Source organism: Anomalospiza imberbis, chromosome 29 (assembly GCF_031753505.1).
Source record: "Anomalospiza imberbis isolate Cuckoo-Finch-1a 21T00152 chromosome 29, ASM3175350v1, whole genome shotgun sequence".
NCBI classification, from domain to species: Eukaryota; Metazoa; Chordata; class Aves; order Passeriformes; family Viduidae; genus Anomalospiza; species Anomalospiza imberbis.
In genome coordinates this window covers 2594346-2611686 of record NC_089709.1, presented here as the reverse complement: position 1 = coordinate 2611686, position 17341 = coordinate 2594346, and the positions used below count along the sequence as shown (strand labels likewise).

At 41.7% G+C, this 17341-nt stretch overlaps 1 protein-coding gene across 3 annotated transcripts in view; it reads left to right on the top strand.

Annotated features, from left to right (window-relative positions):
* Positions 1 to 17341, top strand: part of ASH1L (ASH1 like histone lysine methyltransferase) — a 79491-nt gene that overhangs the window by 48462 nt on the left and 13688 nt on the right. The window contains exons 8-20 of one of the 3 annotated variants that reach the window (XM_068175164.1): positions 431 to 504; positions 2033 to 2078; positions 2314 to 2422; positions 4282 to 4488; positions 5384 to 5530; positions 6713 to 6821; positions 6994 to 7155; positions 7357 to 7451; positions 7709 to 7866; positions 14588 to 14746; positions 15179 to 15233; positions 15328 to 15460; positions 16791 to 16949. In XM_068175164.1, the coding sequence (XP_068031265.1) occupies positions 431 to 504; positions 2033 to 2078; positions 2314 to 2422; positions 4282 to 4488; positions 5384 to 5530; positions 6713 to 6821; positions 6994 to 7155; positions 7357 to 7451; positions 7709 to 7866; positions 14588 to 14746; positions 15179 to 15233; positions 15328 to 15460; positions 16791 to 16934 (1598 nt within the window). In that variant the 3' untranslated portion in view covers positions 16935 to 16949. Of the gene's footprint in view, positions 1 to 430; positions 505 to 2032; positions 2079 to 2313; positions 2423 to 4281; positions 4489 to 5383; positions 5531 to 6712; positions 6822 to 6993; positions 7156 to 7356; positions 7452 to 7708; positions 7867 to 14587; positions 14747 to 15178; positions 15234 to 15327; positions 15461 to 16790; positions 16950 to 17341 lie in introns of those variants that run through there. The other 2 variants (XM_068175163.1, XM_068175162.1) reach the window with 2 other exon arrangements.

The following is a 17341-nucleotide window of genomic DNA, read 5'->3' as shown; positions in this document are numbered from 1 at the left end:
TGATCCAGGTGTGGTCAGTGCTGTCAGGTGTTGTGGTCAGTCCTGTCAGGTGCTGTGGTCAGTTGTTCCAGGTGTGGTCAGTGCTGTTAGGTGTTGTGGTCAGTGCTGTCAGGTGCTGTGGTCAGTTGTTTCACGTGTGGTCAGTTCTGTCCAGGCTTGGGGTCTGACCCAGCTCCTTCCCATCCCTCGCTGCCCATGGAGGCCCCTCCTGAGCAGGACAGGAGAGCAGGACCTGGTTCTGTGTCCTGGGCGGTTCCCTGGGTGTGCCCTGACATCCAGAATGTTCTCAGAGGCTTCTGCCCCTCTCCTTTGTGCCCTGCAGCCCTGAGATGCGCTGCCAGAGCCTGGCCAGGTGCCTGGCAGCAGCTCCCATTCTCTCAGGACATGTGGCTGTGAGTGTGTGCCCCTTACAAACCTTTTTTGGTTTCAGGGAAGTACCTCAGACAAAAGAGAATCGACTTCCAGCTGCCTTACGACATCCTCTGGCAGTGGAAACACAACCAGGTAGGAGATAAGAAGTCACTGGGGTTGCCAAGATTGGGATGAGAAGGAAACAGCAGCACTCAGAGAGAGCCTGTTCACACATCCCAGCTGTGTGAGGGGAGAAGGGATTTGCATATGTATTTAATGTTGAAAATTCCCATTATTCCACCTCCTGCAAAATAGCAACCCTGTGAGTTTCTGCTCTGACAAAAGTCATTGATTTGGCTGCAGACTTTTATTTTGGCAGTGCTGCTCTGTGTGGGGAGCTGGTTTCAGACACGCCTCGGGAGAATTGGGATGTACTGCCAGCAGCACTGAGAAATTTCAGGCCTTATTTTTCTTGGATCAATCCCAGCAGAGTGGAATTTATTTTTCACTTGCAAGCTGAGATTTTCATACTGAGGAAAGAAGAGAAACTGTTTAACAGTCTCGTTCTTTTTAAAGAGCTTTAAATATGTGCAAGCTTAAAAATAGGATTTTTTTTTCCCCCGAGATGTTTCCACCAAGTGATTTACCACAGGATTTAAGGGAGAATCTGCCCTCAGCTCTGTGGTGGGAAAGTGCTCTCAGACGTGTAACTTGAGCAGGTAAATGAGCAGGACACATTCCCAGGTGCTGTGGCTCCAGCTGCACTCCAACACCCCTGGAATCTGATCCTCAAGTCGGGAGCATTTCAGCTGAGGACATTTTCTTGCCATGTACTGACAATGGCCTGTCTCATCTGTTCAGTATTTTAGAAGTAATAAATACATGGAATCTGTTTCCTTGACATTTTCCAGCTCTCCCTGGAACATTGGAGGCCCTTGCAGAGGATTTTCTCTGTACAGGGGTGTGGAGATGTCCGGGTCGTTCCTGTGGGCCACAGGGGTCACTGAGGGAAGGCTCTTAGAGCAGGAAATGTGTGTGAAATAGAGAATCATTGGAAATTATTCCTTAAAGCTTGTTTGACAGGCTGGAATATATATGAAATCATGAATTGTGATGTAAGCTCCCCTTTCCCTTCTCATCATCTCCATCTGCAGAGGAAGCTCCTCTGCAGAGAAGATGAATCTGCATTTCTCATGGCTCCCACCTGTACTCACAGTTCTTACAGAATCCCAGAATCCTTTAGATTGGGAAAAAACCCTTAAGATCATTGAGTCACTTTGATAAATCAGCACCTTGATTTTTTTGTTTTCACTTTTTTAAGCATTGGCACATGGTGATTCCACCAAAGATGGTTTCTCCAAAGTAGGTATAAATAATTCCTCTTCTTCTAAGCCCTGCTCAGGGGAGCCTGTCCTCAGGACAGCTGTTTGTCACATTGCTCTGGGCAGACAGAATAAACAGTGTGGTGAACAAACTGCTCCACTGTCTCACCAAGCCCAAATTCTACTTCTTCAGGTCCTTTTTGTGACCTATTTGTTAATGCAGTCTGAGCCTAGAGAACACAGATTTCTAGTAATGATTACAGAACAGTTGCCTATGTACAGAACATAATTTCCCTGATCCTTTCGAATAACAGATGCACTTATGCAATGTCTTAAAATTTTCTTTCTCTTCCTTTTAGTTGTATAAAAAGCCAGATGTCCCACTTTATAAAAAAATCCGTTCCAGTAAGTAAAATCTTATTACTAAACTGTGATAACTGTGGAATTTTCATGTGACACCCTCCTTTCTGTCCTGCTCTTTGTCCTACCAAAGACACTTCCACCTGCTTTTTTTTTTTTACTTTGCTGATTGGAATGAAAATACTGTAGATGAACGGGTCTGGTTTTTCACCTGAAAAGAATTCTTTTCCCTATTTGGGTTTGTTTTTTCTTTTTTTTTGTTTTTTTTTTTTCCCTCCAGATGTCTATGTGGATGTCAAACCTCTCTCTGGTTACGAGGCCACCACCTGCAATTGTAAGAAACCAGAGGATGACAGTGGGAAGGGCTGTGTGGAGGATTGTCTGAACAGGTTAGAAATTGATTATTTCTCATCATCTCCGAGGAAGAGTTGTGCTGGGTGCACCCCAGCAACAAAGGCATCATCACAGGGAGGGAAATTCCCAGTTGGACCCTCCCGGAGCAGCTCTGGGGTCCCCCAGATTGTCACTGCTGGCCCTGAGGCCCCTTCACAGTGACCCCCTCCCACTCCCAGCTGCTCCCAGTCAGCCCAGTTCCCTCCCAGCTCAGCCCCAGGCTCTGGGTCCTTCCAGCCCTGGGATGGTGGAGCAGCCACAGGAGCAGCTGCAGCTGCTGCCCCTGGGGAGGGACCCTGGGCTCGTGACCCCCCCTGGGCTCGTGTCCCCCCTCTGGGCTCGTGACCCCCCCTGGGCTCGTGTCCCCTCCTGGGCTCGTGTCCCCCCCTGGGCTCGTGTCCCCCCCTGGGCTCATGTTCCCTCCTGGGCTCATGTGCCCTCCTAGGCTCATGTCCACTCCTGGGCTCGTGTCCCTTCCTGGGCTTGTGTCCCCTTCTGGGCTCATGTCCCCTCCTGGGTTCATGCCCTCCTCTGGGCTCGTGTCCCCCCTCCTGGGCTCGTGTCCCCTCCTGGGCTCGTGTCCCCCCCTGGGCTTGTGTCCCCCCCTGGGCTCATGCCCCTCCTGGGCTCGTGTTCCCCCCTGGGCTCATGTACCCCCTTGGGCTCGTGTCCCTCCTGGGCTTGTGCCCCACCCTGGGCTCGTGTCCCCTCCTGGGCTCGTGTCCCTCCTTGGGCTCGTGTCCCCCCTCTGGGCTTGTGGCCCCCCCTGGGCTCGTGGCCCCCCCTGGGCTCGTGTCCCCCCCTGGGCTTGTGGCCCTCCTGGGCTAATGTCCCTCCTGGGCTCATGTACCCCTTGGGCTCGTGTCCCTCCTGGGCTCGTGCCCACCCTGGGCTCGTGTCCCTCCTGGGCTCGTGCCCACCCTGGGCTCATGCCCCCCCCGGGCTCATGTCCCTCCTGGGCTCGTGTCCCTCCTGGGCTCGTGTCCCCTCCTGGCCTCGTGTCCCCTCCTGGGCTCGTGTCCCCCCCTGGGTTTGTGTCCCACCCTGGGCTGTGCCCAATGCTCTGGGGGGCTCAGAGTGGCCACTTGGCCACGTGCAGGCAAAGGGTCAGTGCCAGGCCTGGCCCCTTGCCAGGGGCACAACCTGCAGGAGCTGCACCTGCACCAGGTGAGGCCCCAGCCCTGCCCTACCCCTTTCTCCAGAGGGAGATCCCATTAAAATCTCCATTTTGCCCTTTGAACAGCAGGGAGAGCTAGGCAGGGAATCACTGTGTGAACTGCACCTTGAAAACAAGAAGCATTTTAGTTCTTGAATAACTTCTGTTTTGTTATGGTTGATTTATTTCTTTATGTATTGATTTATTATTGATCCATATATACGTAAGATATACCAATTTTTAAATTTATTTATAAATTGATTTTATATTGATTTATTATTGATTTTTATATTGATATAAGTTATTGTATATAACTTATATACATTTTATATCTGCATTTATATATTTTATATAAATATGTTTATAATTGTATATAAGTATATTTTTATATTTCTTTATATTATATATTTTTATATATTTATATATTTATGTATAAGTATATATTTATGGTTATATTGAAGTTATATATTTTATATCATTATATTTGTTTTCATATTTATAAATTATTATATATATAATTTATGTGATTATGTACACATTTATAGCTTGGTTTCATGTCTTGATTTATGATTTTATTTTATTTATTATTTTATTTATTACTTATTTTCTTATTATCTTTATATTTATGATTTTATTCCTTGCATGACAGATCCCAAAGGACTCTTCCCCTCCCTTTACCTTCTCTGTTGTCCCTTTTAGGATGATCTTTGCAGAGTGTTCCCCCAACACCTGCCCCTGTGGAGAGCAGTGCTGCAACCAGCGCATCCAGAGGCACGAGTGGGTGCAGTGCCTGGAGAGGTTCAGGGCTGAGGAGAAGGGATGGGGTATCCGTACCAAAGAGCCCCTGAAAGCAGGACAGTTCATCATCGAGTATCTGGGAGAAGTTGTTAGTGAGCAGGAATTCAGGTAGAAATATTTATTTGCTGCTTTTGCATGGAAGGCTCAGAAATGATTTTTAGCGTCTGTGGTCGTGGTTGGGATATCCTAAACTGGAACAAAGGGGAGGATGAGGGGGAAAAGGAAGGTTTAGAGTTCTTGGGGTTTTGGTTAACCAAGTTTTTCTCAGTCCAGTATTGAGGGGTGTTTAATGTTTGAAATGGATCATCTGCCTCATCTGCCCTATACATGCAAAATGCCACAAGTGACTGGATCTGAAATGAGAACTCTGCAGGATTTGGGCTGCACCAGGTGGAACTGAGGGGCAGAGTGGGGCTGGAAGGGGCATGGGCTTCTGCAGAAAAATGGGAAGGAAAAAGAACAAGTGGAAGCATTGAAGGAAAGAATGGTCTTGTTAACTCCATGGGATATTTGAGCTTGGAGGGATTTGCTGCTCTCAGAGCTCCACCAGAAGGCAGCTGCATTCTCCTCATACAGAGATAAGCACTAACACTGACTCCTGTCCCTGTGCTCTTGTGATCCATGGATGTGATTCCAGAACCTGCCCACTCAGGAGGAAGCTGGTTGTTTACACATGCATACACAGACACCCCAAGAAATGTATACTTGCATTTTCTCTTCCATACATGAAATGTGTAGAAATAATCTGCAGAACCCAAAAGGGGGCATTCCAGAAGAGCAAATTTCTAAATTCTAACCCAAGCTCTGTCAGTGGCCTTGATTTATAAAAATAGGTACGGTAATGGTTTTCCTCCATCTCTAGGTGCACAGCTCTTTAAAATATAAAAGATTATCATTGCTTTTTCTTCAAAACTCTCTTTGAGATGTGCTCTCACTGTGCCACTCCCTGTGTGCTGTGTGGGGACAAGCAGAATGACAAGATTCACCCTGTGTTGCCCCACAGGAACCGGATGATTGAGCAGTACCACAACCACAGTGACCATTACTGCCTGAACCTGGACAGTGGCATGGTCATCGACAGCTACCGCATGGGCAACGAGGCTCGCTTCATCAACCACAGCTGCAACCCCAACTGTGAGATGCAGAAATGGTGAGGAAAGGGATTCTGCTCCCTGGAAGACCTGTGTACCCAGAGAGAGAGAAGGAGAGCCAGTTCAGCTGAGGGAGTCTGATCTAAAAATAGGGAGGGGAATCAAGCTGGAAATAATCCTTACACGGTGCTCACGTTGCTCAGGGGAAGTTGTGTAGTGTTGGTGAGTGCTGGATGCTTTGGAGACAGGATCCAAGTTTGCTGGCAGATCCAGCACTGCTGATTGTCACACTGGGACATTTCCCTCCCAGCATTTCTGGTTACAATGGGCTGTTTCCCTCCCAGTATTGCTGGTTTTTACACTCTTAATCTGCTGCAAAGGTTGAAGCCTGGGTAATGCTCTAAAATTATCTATCTGTATATAAACCCTTTGTTTTGACAATTCAAATATTTTTTTAAAGCAGGGAAAAAAGGAAATAGTGGGATTACAGCACACCCTGTGTCATACCAGCACTTAGGAGGGATTTGTAGTGAGTGATTTGCAGGGGAATGGCAAATGGTGGAACAGGAGTCACTGTACATCTGAGTAACCTGTGGTTCTCTGATAATTCTAGATTTAAGCAATAGTAAAGTTTTAAATTTGAAAATCCAACTCAAAATAAAATAGTTGAAGAGACAGAGAGGATTCTGCCCTGCTCAGGTGAGACCCCTCCTGCAGAGCTGCCTCCAGCCTGGGGTCCCAGCACAGGAAGGATGTGGAGCTGTTGGAGTGGGTCTGGAGGAGGCACCAAATTAATTAGAGGGAAAGAGCAGCTCTGCTGTGAGGAAAGGCTGAGAGAATTGGGAAGGTTCAGCCTGGAGAAGAAGAGCTCCAAGTGACCTAATTGAGTCCTTCTCGTACCTGAAGGAGCTGCAGGGAAGATGGAGAGAGATTATTTACAAGGGCCTGGAGTGACAGGACAAGGGGCAATGTCTTCCCACTGCCAGAAGGCAGGGTTAGATGGGATATCGGGCAGGAAATGTTCCCTGTGAGGGTGGGGAGACCCTGGCATGTACTACTCTTTGTAAATGTGGTGTTCGCTTTTTTAGCTTTCAAAGTTTATTGTAAGAGATAAAAGAAATGCACAAGCATAAGCCAGGACACAGCAGAGGTGTTGCTGCCTGTCTCTAACACTGCTACTCTGTGCACAAAGATGATTTTGTGTTGAATTTTTGGGGTATTTGATTGTATTTTTCCCCCAGGTCTGTGAATGGTGTATATCGGATCGGGCTGTATGCACTGAAGGACATGCCTGCTGGGACTGAGCTCACCTATGACTACAACTTCCACTCATTTAATGTTGAAAAGCAGGTAAAAACCCCACTGAGAGGCCTTGAAAAAATCTCACTAAGGCCTAACAGTTCTGTAAAGTGTAAAAATTAACAAAACCTGTCGTGTTGTATTAGGCAGAAAATGTTCATTTTAATATTGAGAGGGAATCTAAACGTCTGGGGTTTATTGGATTTATTTTTTTTTCTCAAAGCAACTCTGCAAATGTGGCTTTGACAAATGCAGAGGAATAATTGGGGGTAAAAGTCAACGCATGAATGGACTCTCAAGCAAAAGCAACCAGCCTGTGAGCACCCACAGAAGACCTGGGAGGTCGAAAGAGAAGAGGAAGTCAAAGCACAAACTAAAGAAGAGAGTAAGTAGGAAAGAGTAGAGTTTGGGTGGGTGAGGTTGATGGGAAATCAGTCTGTGCCACCAGACCAAAAACCGGTGGTTCTGTAAATTTTAAACTTGAAACAGAAGTACAGTAGAGTAATGCTGCAGGTTCTGTCTCAGGGCTGCTTTGCTGAGTTCTTGGCACAGTTTTTCCTGTCTATCAGAACAATCTCTTTTCCAGAGGGGCCACATCCCTGAGGAACCCAGTGAAAGTGTGAACGCCCCAACCAGGCTGACGCCTCAGCTGCAGATGAAGCCCATGTCTAACAGGGAAAGGTAAGGGCTGATTTCAGGGGGATTTGCCTCAGAAATGGAGTGCTGTGCAAATGCTGATGTCTTCTTCTAGAAGATGGATCATGCTGAAATTTCTGAGGATGCAGCTTTTAGTTCTCCTTTACCAGCCAGGCTGGAATTCCTCTCCACTGCGGAGAGAAGACGCAGGATACACCTCTGAATATCCAGCTTTTTCCCCACATTAAAGAATGAATTTTCCATTAAAAAGACCTTCTTGAATATCTCCCTAATCTCTGCAGGAATTTTGTGCTGAAACACCACGTGTTCTTGGTACGGAATTGGGAGAAGATCAGGCAGAAGCAGGAGGAAGTGAAGCATGTCAGTGACAGCATGCACAGCTCGTCGCTGTACACACGCTGGAACGGGATCTGCCGCGACGACGGCAACATCAAATCAGGTGAGGCCACTCAGCCACCCCGGGACACAAAGAGTTAAACTCTAAATCCATTCTTGGAATGAGTAACTTGCAACATTGGTACATATTTGTCTTGGTTTGAAAAGCCAGGTGTCTGCTAAGGAAGGCAGGAGCCTCCCCTGAAATGGAAAATGTAAACCCCCTCCACCCTCCCTCTGAATTATTATAATTTTGAAATAAAGGGGCTCTCAGGCAAAGATATGGGAATAGGAATACCAGTTCTTTACTAGGAAAGCTAAAAATACAAATGCAATTATACAAAAAAAAAAACCTCCTGACAGAGCCAGAATCTGCCCTGGCACCCTGTGGGTCAGGGGGGTGGCAGCAGCCCCATCCCATGGTGGCTCAGCCCTCCTGCAGTGCCAGCTGTGCTTCTGCTGGAGCAGGGATCCTGCACAAGGGTGGAGTTTTCCTCTGAAGCTCCAGGGCTGCTGGAGATGGCCTGGGCTTCCTCTGGGAATGCAGTGGGGAAGAAAGCTGCTCCTCTGGGAATGCAGTGGGCAAAGGCTGCTGTGGTGTCCCAAAATGTCAGATTGTATCCAGGTAGGAGTGCTTGGCTCCTCCCCTGGGCTGTGGTGTCCCAGAATCTCAGATTGTAGCCAGGTAGGAATGCTTGGCTCCTCCCCTGGGCTGTGGTGTCCCAAAATGTCAGATTGTAGCCAGGTAGGAATGCTTGGCTCCTCCCCTGGGCTGTGGTGTCCCAAAATGTCAGATTGTATCCAGGTAGGAATGCTTGGCTCCTCCCCTGGGCTGTGGTGTCCCAAAATGTCAGATTGTATCCAGGTAGGAATGCTTGGCTCCTCCCCTGGGCTGTGGTGTCCCAAAATGTCAGATTGTATCCAGGTAGGAATGCTTGGCTCCTCCCCTGGGCGGGGTAGCTCCCCATGGGATGATGGAATTTTCTCAGCCATGCAGGGACACTCAGTGGCCCATGAACAGAAGATAATTAATAATGAATGGCCCATGAACAGAAGATAGCTCCTGGAGGGAGGATTGGTTGTGGAAGAGATAAAGAAAACTGCCCAATGAACAGCAGAGAACTGCCCCACTTGGTTTTAACAGTGTAAAACAGTGTTAATTTTAACAATTAACAGAAGATAACTGCCCCTCTAACAGATGGAAATAAAATACACACCCTCAGCCACATCTTGCAACTCAGGACACATCTTCATTTAATAATTGATGGTGGAATTGCTACACCAGAGAAGATGCTGAGATTTGATCTCTTACATATTTCTGGTTTAGAAAGGAATATTTTGTGTGGAGTGTGAAACTCAGGTTCGCTCTCCTGTGAAAATTTTAAAAGTTTAATAAAGGACAATAGGAGACAAGGACCATAGAGCAAAGGTTATTATGGCCCTCAGCCAAGAGCACACTGTCACCTTCAGGGATACTCCTTAAATACCTTTTCCATTACTTCATCTTTGCATATTCATAACTCTTATGCATATCCATAAGCTAATTTACATGTTCCAGGAGCTATTTTACATGGCCCCTCCTTGGGTCAGCCTTTTTAGAGCATGTGTGTTTCCTGGCTGTGGTTGTGGCTCCTCTTTATCACTTCAGACAGCAGATGCTGATGGTTGGCAGATCTGTAGCAGGAGTCCTCATCCTGTGTTCGCTGGATGTTACCCCAGCCAAGCAGGCATTTTAACACAAGCACACTTGTATCAGATATTTCATTAAGCCTAATTAACAACAGAAATAAAAAGCATATCTGTATAACAAAGTTACTTTAACACCATACATATGAAGCCCATTTTAATATTTGCAAAAAGGCAATAGTGTAATATGTATTTATAACACATCCTTATATCTGCTATTTCACTAAGCTTAATTAACAACAGAAATAAAACTATCTGACAAAGTTACTTTAACACCACACATATGAAATCCATTTTAACATTTGCAAAAAGCCAATATTATAATATATCTGTTACACATATCAGCTATTTCACTACTCTGAGCGTAATTAACAGAAATAAAAACCATATCTGTATAACAAAGTTACTTTAATGCCACACATATAAAATCCATTTTAGCAGTTGAAAAAAGCCAATATTATAATATGTCTATAGCATATACTTATATCAGCTATTTTATTAAGCTTAATTAACAACAGAAATAAAAAGCATATCTTATAACAAAGTTATTTTAACATCACATTTATGAAATTAATTTTAACATTTCCAGAAAGCCATAATATGTATCTCTAATACATATCAGCTATTTCACTATTCTGAGTGTAATTAACAGAAATAAAAACCATATCTGTATAACAAAGTTACTTTAACAGCACACATATAAAATCCATTTTAGCATTTGAAAAAAGCCATATTATAATATGTATTTATAACACATCCTTATATCAGCTATTTCACTGAGCTTAATTAACAACAGAAATAAAAACTATATAACAAAGTTATTTTAACAGTACACATATGAAATCCATTTTAATATTTGCAAGAAGCCAATATTATAATATGTATCTCTAACACATATCAGCTATTTCACTACTCTGAGTGTAATTAACAGAAATAAAACCATATCTTTATAACAAAGTTACTTTAACAGCACACATATAAAACCCATTTTAACGTTTGAAAAAAACCATATTATAACACATATCAGCTATTTCATTAAGATTAATTAACAACAGAAATAAAAAGCATATCTTATAACAAACTAACTTTAACACCACACATATGAAATCCATTTCAATTTTTGCAAGAAGCCAATATTATAATATGTATCTCTAACACATATCAGCTATTTCACTACTCTGAGTGTAATTAACAGAAATAAAACCATATCTTTATAACAAAGTTACTTTAACAGCACACATATAAAACCCATTTTAACGTTTGAAAAAAACCATATTATAACACATATCAGCTATTTCATTAAGATTAATTAACAACAGAAATAAAAAGCATATCTTATAACAAACTAACTTTAACACCACACATATGAAATCCATTTTAATATTTGCAAGAAGCCAATATTATATGTATCTCTAACACATATCAGCTATTTCACTACTCTGAGCGTAATTAACAGAAATAAAACCATATCTTTATAACAAAGTTACTTTAACAGCACACATATAAAATCCATTTTAATATTTGAAAAAAGCCATATTATAATATGTATTTATAACACATCCTTATATCAGCTATTTCACTGAGCTTAATTAACAACAGAAATAAAAACTATATAACAAAGTTATTTTAACAGCACACATATGAAATCCATTTTAATATTTGCAAGAAGCCAATATTATAATATGTATCTCTAACACATATCAGCTATTTCACTACTCTGAGCGTAATTAACAGAAATAAAACCATATCTTTATAACAAAGTTACTTTAACAGCACACATATAAAATCCATTTTAACGTTTGAAAAAAACCATATTATAACACATATCAGCTATTTCATTAAGCTTAATTAACAATAGAAATAAGAAGCATATCTTACAACAAACTTACTTTAACACCACACATATGAATTCCATTTTAATATTTGCAAGAAGCCAATATTATAATATGTATCTCTAATACATATCAGCTATTTCACTACTCTGTCTGAGCGTAATTAACAGAAATAAAACCATATCTTTATAACAAAGTTACTTTAACAGCACACATATAAAACCCATTTTAATATTTCCAAATGCCATATTATAATATGTATTTATAACACATCCTTATATCAGCTATTTCACTGAGCTTAATTAACAACAGAAATAAAAACTATATAACAAAGTTACTTTAACATCACACATATGAAATCCATTTTAATATTTGCAAAAAGCCAATATTATAATATGTATCTCTAACACGTATCAGCAATTTCACTACTCTGAGTATAATTAACAGAAATAAAACCATATCTTTATAACAAAGTTACTTTAACAGCACACATATAAAACCCATTTTAACGTTTGAAAAAAACCATATTATAACACATATCAGCTATTTCATTAAGCTTAATTAACAATAGAAATAAGAAGCATATCTTATAACAAACTAACTTTAACAGCACACATATGAAATCCATTTTAATATTTGCAAGAAGCCAATATTATATGTATCTCTAACACATATCAGCTATTTCACTACTCTGAGCGTAATTAACAGAAATAAAACCATATCTTTATAACAAAGTTACTTTAACAGCACACATATAAAATCCATTTTAATATTTGAAAAAAGCCATATTATAATATGTATTTATAACACATCCTTATATCAGCTATTTCACTGAGCTTAATTAACAACAGAAATAAAAACTATATAACAAAGTTATTTTAACAGCACACATATGAAATCCATTTTAATATTTGCAAGAAGCCAATATTATAATATGTATCTCTAACACATATCAGCTATTTCACTACTCTGAGCGTAATTAACAGAAATAAAACCATATCTTTATAACAAAGTTACTTTAACAGCACACATATAAAATCCATTTTAACGTTTGAAAAAAACCATATTATAACACATATCAGCTATTTCATTAAGCTTAATTAACAATAGAAATAAGAAGCATATCTTACAACAAACTTACTTTAACACCACACATATGAATTCCATTTTAATATTTGCAAGAAGCCAATATTATAATATGTATCTCTAACACATATCAGCTATTTCACTACTCTGAGCGTAATTAACAGAAATAAAACCATATCTTTATAACAAAGTTACTTTAACAGCACACATATAAAATCCATTTTAACGTTTGAAAAAAACCATATTATAACACATATCAGCTATTTCATTAAGCTTAATTAACAATAGAAATAAGAAGCATATCTTACAACAAACTTACTTTAACACCACACATATGAATTCCATTTTAATATTTGCAAGAAGCCAATATTATAATATGTATCTCTAATACATATCAGCTATTTCACTACTCTGTCTGAGCGTAATTAACAGAAATAAAACCATATCTTTATAACAAAGTTACTTTAACAGCACACATATAAAACCCATTTTAATATTTCCAAATGCCATATTATAATATGTATTTATAACACATCCTTATATCAGCTATTTCACTGAGCTTAATTAACAACAGAAATAAAAACTATATAACAAAGTTACTTTAACATCACACATATGAAATCCATTTTAATATTTGCAAAAAGCCAATATTATAATATGTATCTCTAACACGTATCAGCAATTTCACTACTCTGAGTATAATTAACAGAAATAAAACCATATCTTTATAACAAAGTTACTTTAACAGCACACATATAAAACCCATTTTAACGTTTGAAAAAAACCATATTATAACACATATCAGCTATTTCATTAAGCTTAATTAACAATAGAAATAAGAAGCATATCTTATAACAAACTAACTTTAACAGCACACATATGAAATCCATTTTAATATTTGCAAGAAGCCAATATTATATGTATCTCTAACACATATCAGCTATTTCACTACTCTGAGCGTAATTAACAGAAATAAAACCATATCTTTATAACAAAGTTACTTTAACAGCACACATATAAAATCCATTTTAATATTTGAAAAAAGCCATATTATAATATGTATTTATAACACATCCTTATATCAGCTATTTCACTGAGCTTAATTAACAACAGAAATAAAAACTATATAACAAAGTTATTTTAACAGCACACATATGAAATCCATTTTAATATTTGCAAGAAGCCAATATTATAATATGTATCTCTAACACATATCAGCTATTTCACTACTCTGAGCGTAATTAACAGAAATAAAACCATATCTTTATAACAAAGTTACTTTAACAGCACACATATAAAATCCATTTTAACGTTTGAAAAAAACCATATTATAACACATATCAGCTATTTCATTAAGCTTAATTAACAATAGAAATAAGAAGCATATCTTACAACAAACTTACTTTAACACCACACATATGAATTCCATTTTAATATTTGCAAGAAGCCAATATTATAATATGTATCTCTAATACATATCAGCTATTTCACTACTCTGTCTGAGCGTAATTAACAGAAATAAAACCATATCTTTATAACAAAGTTACTTTAACAGCACACATATAAAACCCATTTTAATATTTCCAAATGCCATATTATAATATGTATTTATAACACATCCTTATATCAGCTATTTCACTGAGCTTAATTAACAACAGAAATAAAAACTATATAACAAAGTTACTTTAACATCACACATATGAAATCCATTTTAATATTTGCAAAAAGCCAATATTATAATATGTATCTCTAACACGTATCAGCAATTTCACTACTCTGAGTATAATTAACAGAAATAAAACCATATCTTTATAACAAAGTTACTTTAACAGCACACATATAAAACCCATTTTAACGTTTGAAAAAAACCATATTATAACACATATCAGCTATTTCATTAAGCTTAATTAACAATAGAAATAAGAAGCATATCTTATAACAAACTAACTTTAACAGCACACATATGAAATCCATTTTAATATTTGCAAGAAGCCAATATTATGTCTATAACACATGTCAGCTATTTCATTTAGCTTAATTAACAACAGAAACAAAACACATACCTTGGTAACAAAGTTACTTGAACACCACACATATAAAATCCACTTTAACAGTGGCAAAGAGCCCCTCTTGTGATGTGCATCTCTGACCTGGGGGTAACCCTGTCTTGCCCTCTCTCAGACGTGTTCATGACCCAGTTCTCGGCGCTGCAGACGTCGCGCTCGGTGCGGACGCGGCGCTTGGCGGCGGCTGAGGAGAACCTCGAGGTGGCTCGTGCCGCCCGCCTGGCTCAGATCTTCAAGGAGATATGTGACAGCATCATATCCTACAAAGGTGAAGGTGATTCTCTTTAAAAAAATCTCCGTGGGCATGTTTTCAACCTCTGGAAGTGGACTCTGTGAATAGGAAATGCTAGAAAAATATGGGGTGTTTAATAACTCCCGATTTTTATAAATTCTTCCCTTACCAATAATCACTTTGCTTCAGCCTCAACCCCCTGCTTTACCACCAGAATCTGCAGATGTTGCTGTCCTTTGAAATTGATTTTTCAAACTTCCAGAAAAAATCAGAAACTGTCATCCTTGTGCTTCCTGTTACTGCAGTTGCAGGCACCAACATCAAAAATGCAGAAGCATTACGATTCCCCCGTGGCTTTCAACAGAAAAGCCTTTTTTTTTTTTTTTTTTTTTTTTACCCAGATTGAATGTTGTTAGTTGTTTTTTTTTGGAAGTTTCACTCCAGTGATGTCACTAAACTCTGTTCCTCTTGCAGACTCCTCCAGGCAGGCACTGGCAGCTCCTCTCCTGAACCTGCCCCCAAAGAAAAAGTAAGTGCTGCCTTCCCAGAGCTGCTTTCCCTGATGGATTTGCACAGTGGGAATTGCTGGTGAGCCTGACATTGTGCCAACATTCCTGTTGTAGAAATGCAGACTATTATGAGAAGATCTCTGACCCCTTGGACCTTGCCACGATTGAGAAGCAGATCCTGACTGGTTACTACAAAACTGTGGAAGCTTTTGATGGGGACATGCTGAAGGTCTTCAGGAATGCAGAGGTGAGGCTCTGTCTGGCCTGACGGCTGCTGCACTGGCAGCAGGGATGTGCCCTCGTGCCCTCCTTTAATGCTCTTACAGGAAAAGAAGAAGACATTTATTCTGGAGGAAAAGAACTTGTGCTGATCCATTCCTGATGAGGGCTCAATAGCGAATCATGAGCCCTTGACTGCCTTAGGTCAGAGAGAAGGCCAAGGACACTCATGAACAGCTGACCTAAAGAAATTTCTCTTCCTTTTGGAAGCGATACCCTGTTTTTTCAGTATGAGATATCACAGAATCACAGAATCATGGAATGGTTTGGGCTGCAAGGCACCTTAAAGTTCATCCCATTCCACCCCTTGCCATGGGCAGGGACACCTTCCCCTATCCCAGGCTGCTCCAAGCTCTGGGCAACCTGGCCTGGAGCCCTTCCAGGGGTCCAGGAGCAGCCACAGCTGCTCTGGGCATCTGTGCCGGGGCCTCTCCACCCTCACAGGGAGGAATTTCTCCCATATAGCCACCCTAAATTTCCTCTTTTTCAGTCTGAAATTATTCCCCCTTGTCCTGTCACTCCAGTCCCTGATGAACAGTCCTTCTCCAGCTTCCCTGGAGCCCCTTCAGATCCTGCAAGGGGCTCTGAGGTCTCCACACAACCTTCTCTTCTCCAGGCTGACCATTCCCAGCCCTCCCAGCCTGGCTCCATAGGGGATGGGCTCCAGTCCCCTCAGCAGCTTTGTGGCCTCCTCTGCTCCAACAGTTCCATGTCCTTCTTCCACCGGGGGCCCTGGAACTGGACACAGCACCTCGGGTGGCGTCTCAGGAGAGCAGAGCAGAGAGGAAGAATCCCTTTCCTTGAGGAATTCCTTTCCTGCTTTGAATGCAGCCCAGGACAGGGGTGGTTTCTGGGCTGTGAACACACATGGCCAGGGCGCATGGAGTTTTTGGTCACCCATCACCCCAAATCCTCCTCCCAGGGCTGCTCTCAGTTCCTCCCTTGCACATGTCACATCCATGCACCTGCTGGCCAGAGTCGGGAGGAAGATGGAGAAGCCACCCCAGCTTTGGAGCTGCAGCTATAGGGAGAACCCCTCCCAGGAGCTAAACAAGAAATAAAGCACTTTCTTGGGTATTTTTGTGATTTTTGCAGAAATACTACAGCAAGAAGTCCCTGATGGGGCGGGACGTGTGCGGGCTGCGCAAGGCCTACTACTGCTCTGGCCAGAGTCAGGAGGGAGATGGAGATGTCGCCCCAAGTTTGGGGCTGCAGGCCTCCCAGGCATGCATGGACAGGAGCTAAACAGGACAGCACTTGGAAATAAAGCTTTTTGGGGTTTTTTGTGATTTTTGCAGAAATACTACGGCAGGAAGTCCCCAGCAGGGCGGGACGTGTGCTGGCTGCGCAAGGCCAGAGTCAGGAGGGAGATGGAGATGTCACCCCTGGTTTGGGGCTGCAGCTGTAGGGAGCACCCGTCCCAGGAGCTAAACAGGAAATAAAGCACTTTGTGGGGTTTTTTTGTGATTTTTGCAGAAATACTATGGCAGGAAGTCCCCGACAGGGCGGGATGTGTGCGGGCTGCGCAAGGCCTACTACTGCTCTGGCCAGAGTCAGGAGGGAGATGGAGATGTCACCCCAAGTTTGGGGCTGCAGGCCTCCCAGGCATGCATGGACAGGAGCTAAACAGGACAGCACTTGGAAATAAAGCATCTTTGGGGTTTTTTTGTGATTTTTGCAGAAATACTACAGCAAGAATCCCTGACTGGGCAGGACATGTGTGGGCTGCGCAAGGCCTACTACAACACTGGCTAGGGTCAGGAGGGAGATGGAGATGTCACCCCAAGTTTGGGGCTGCAGGCCTCCCAGGCATGCATGGACAGGAGCTAAACAGGACAGCACTTGGAAA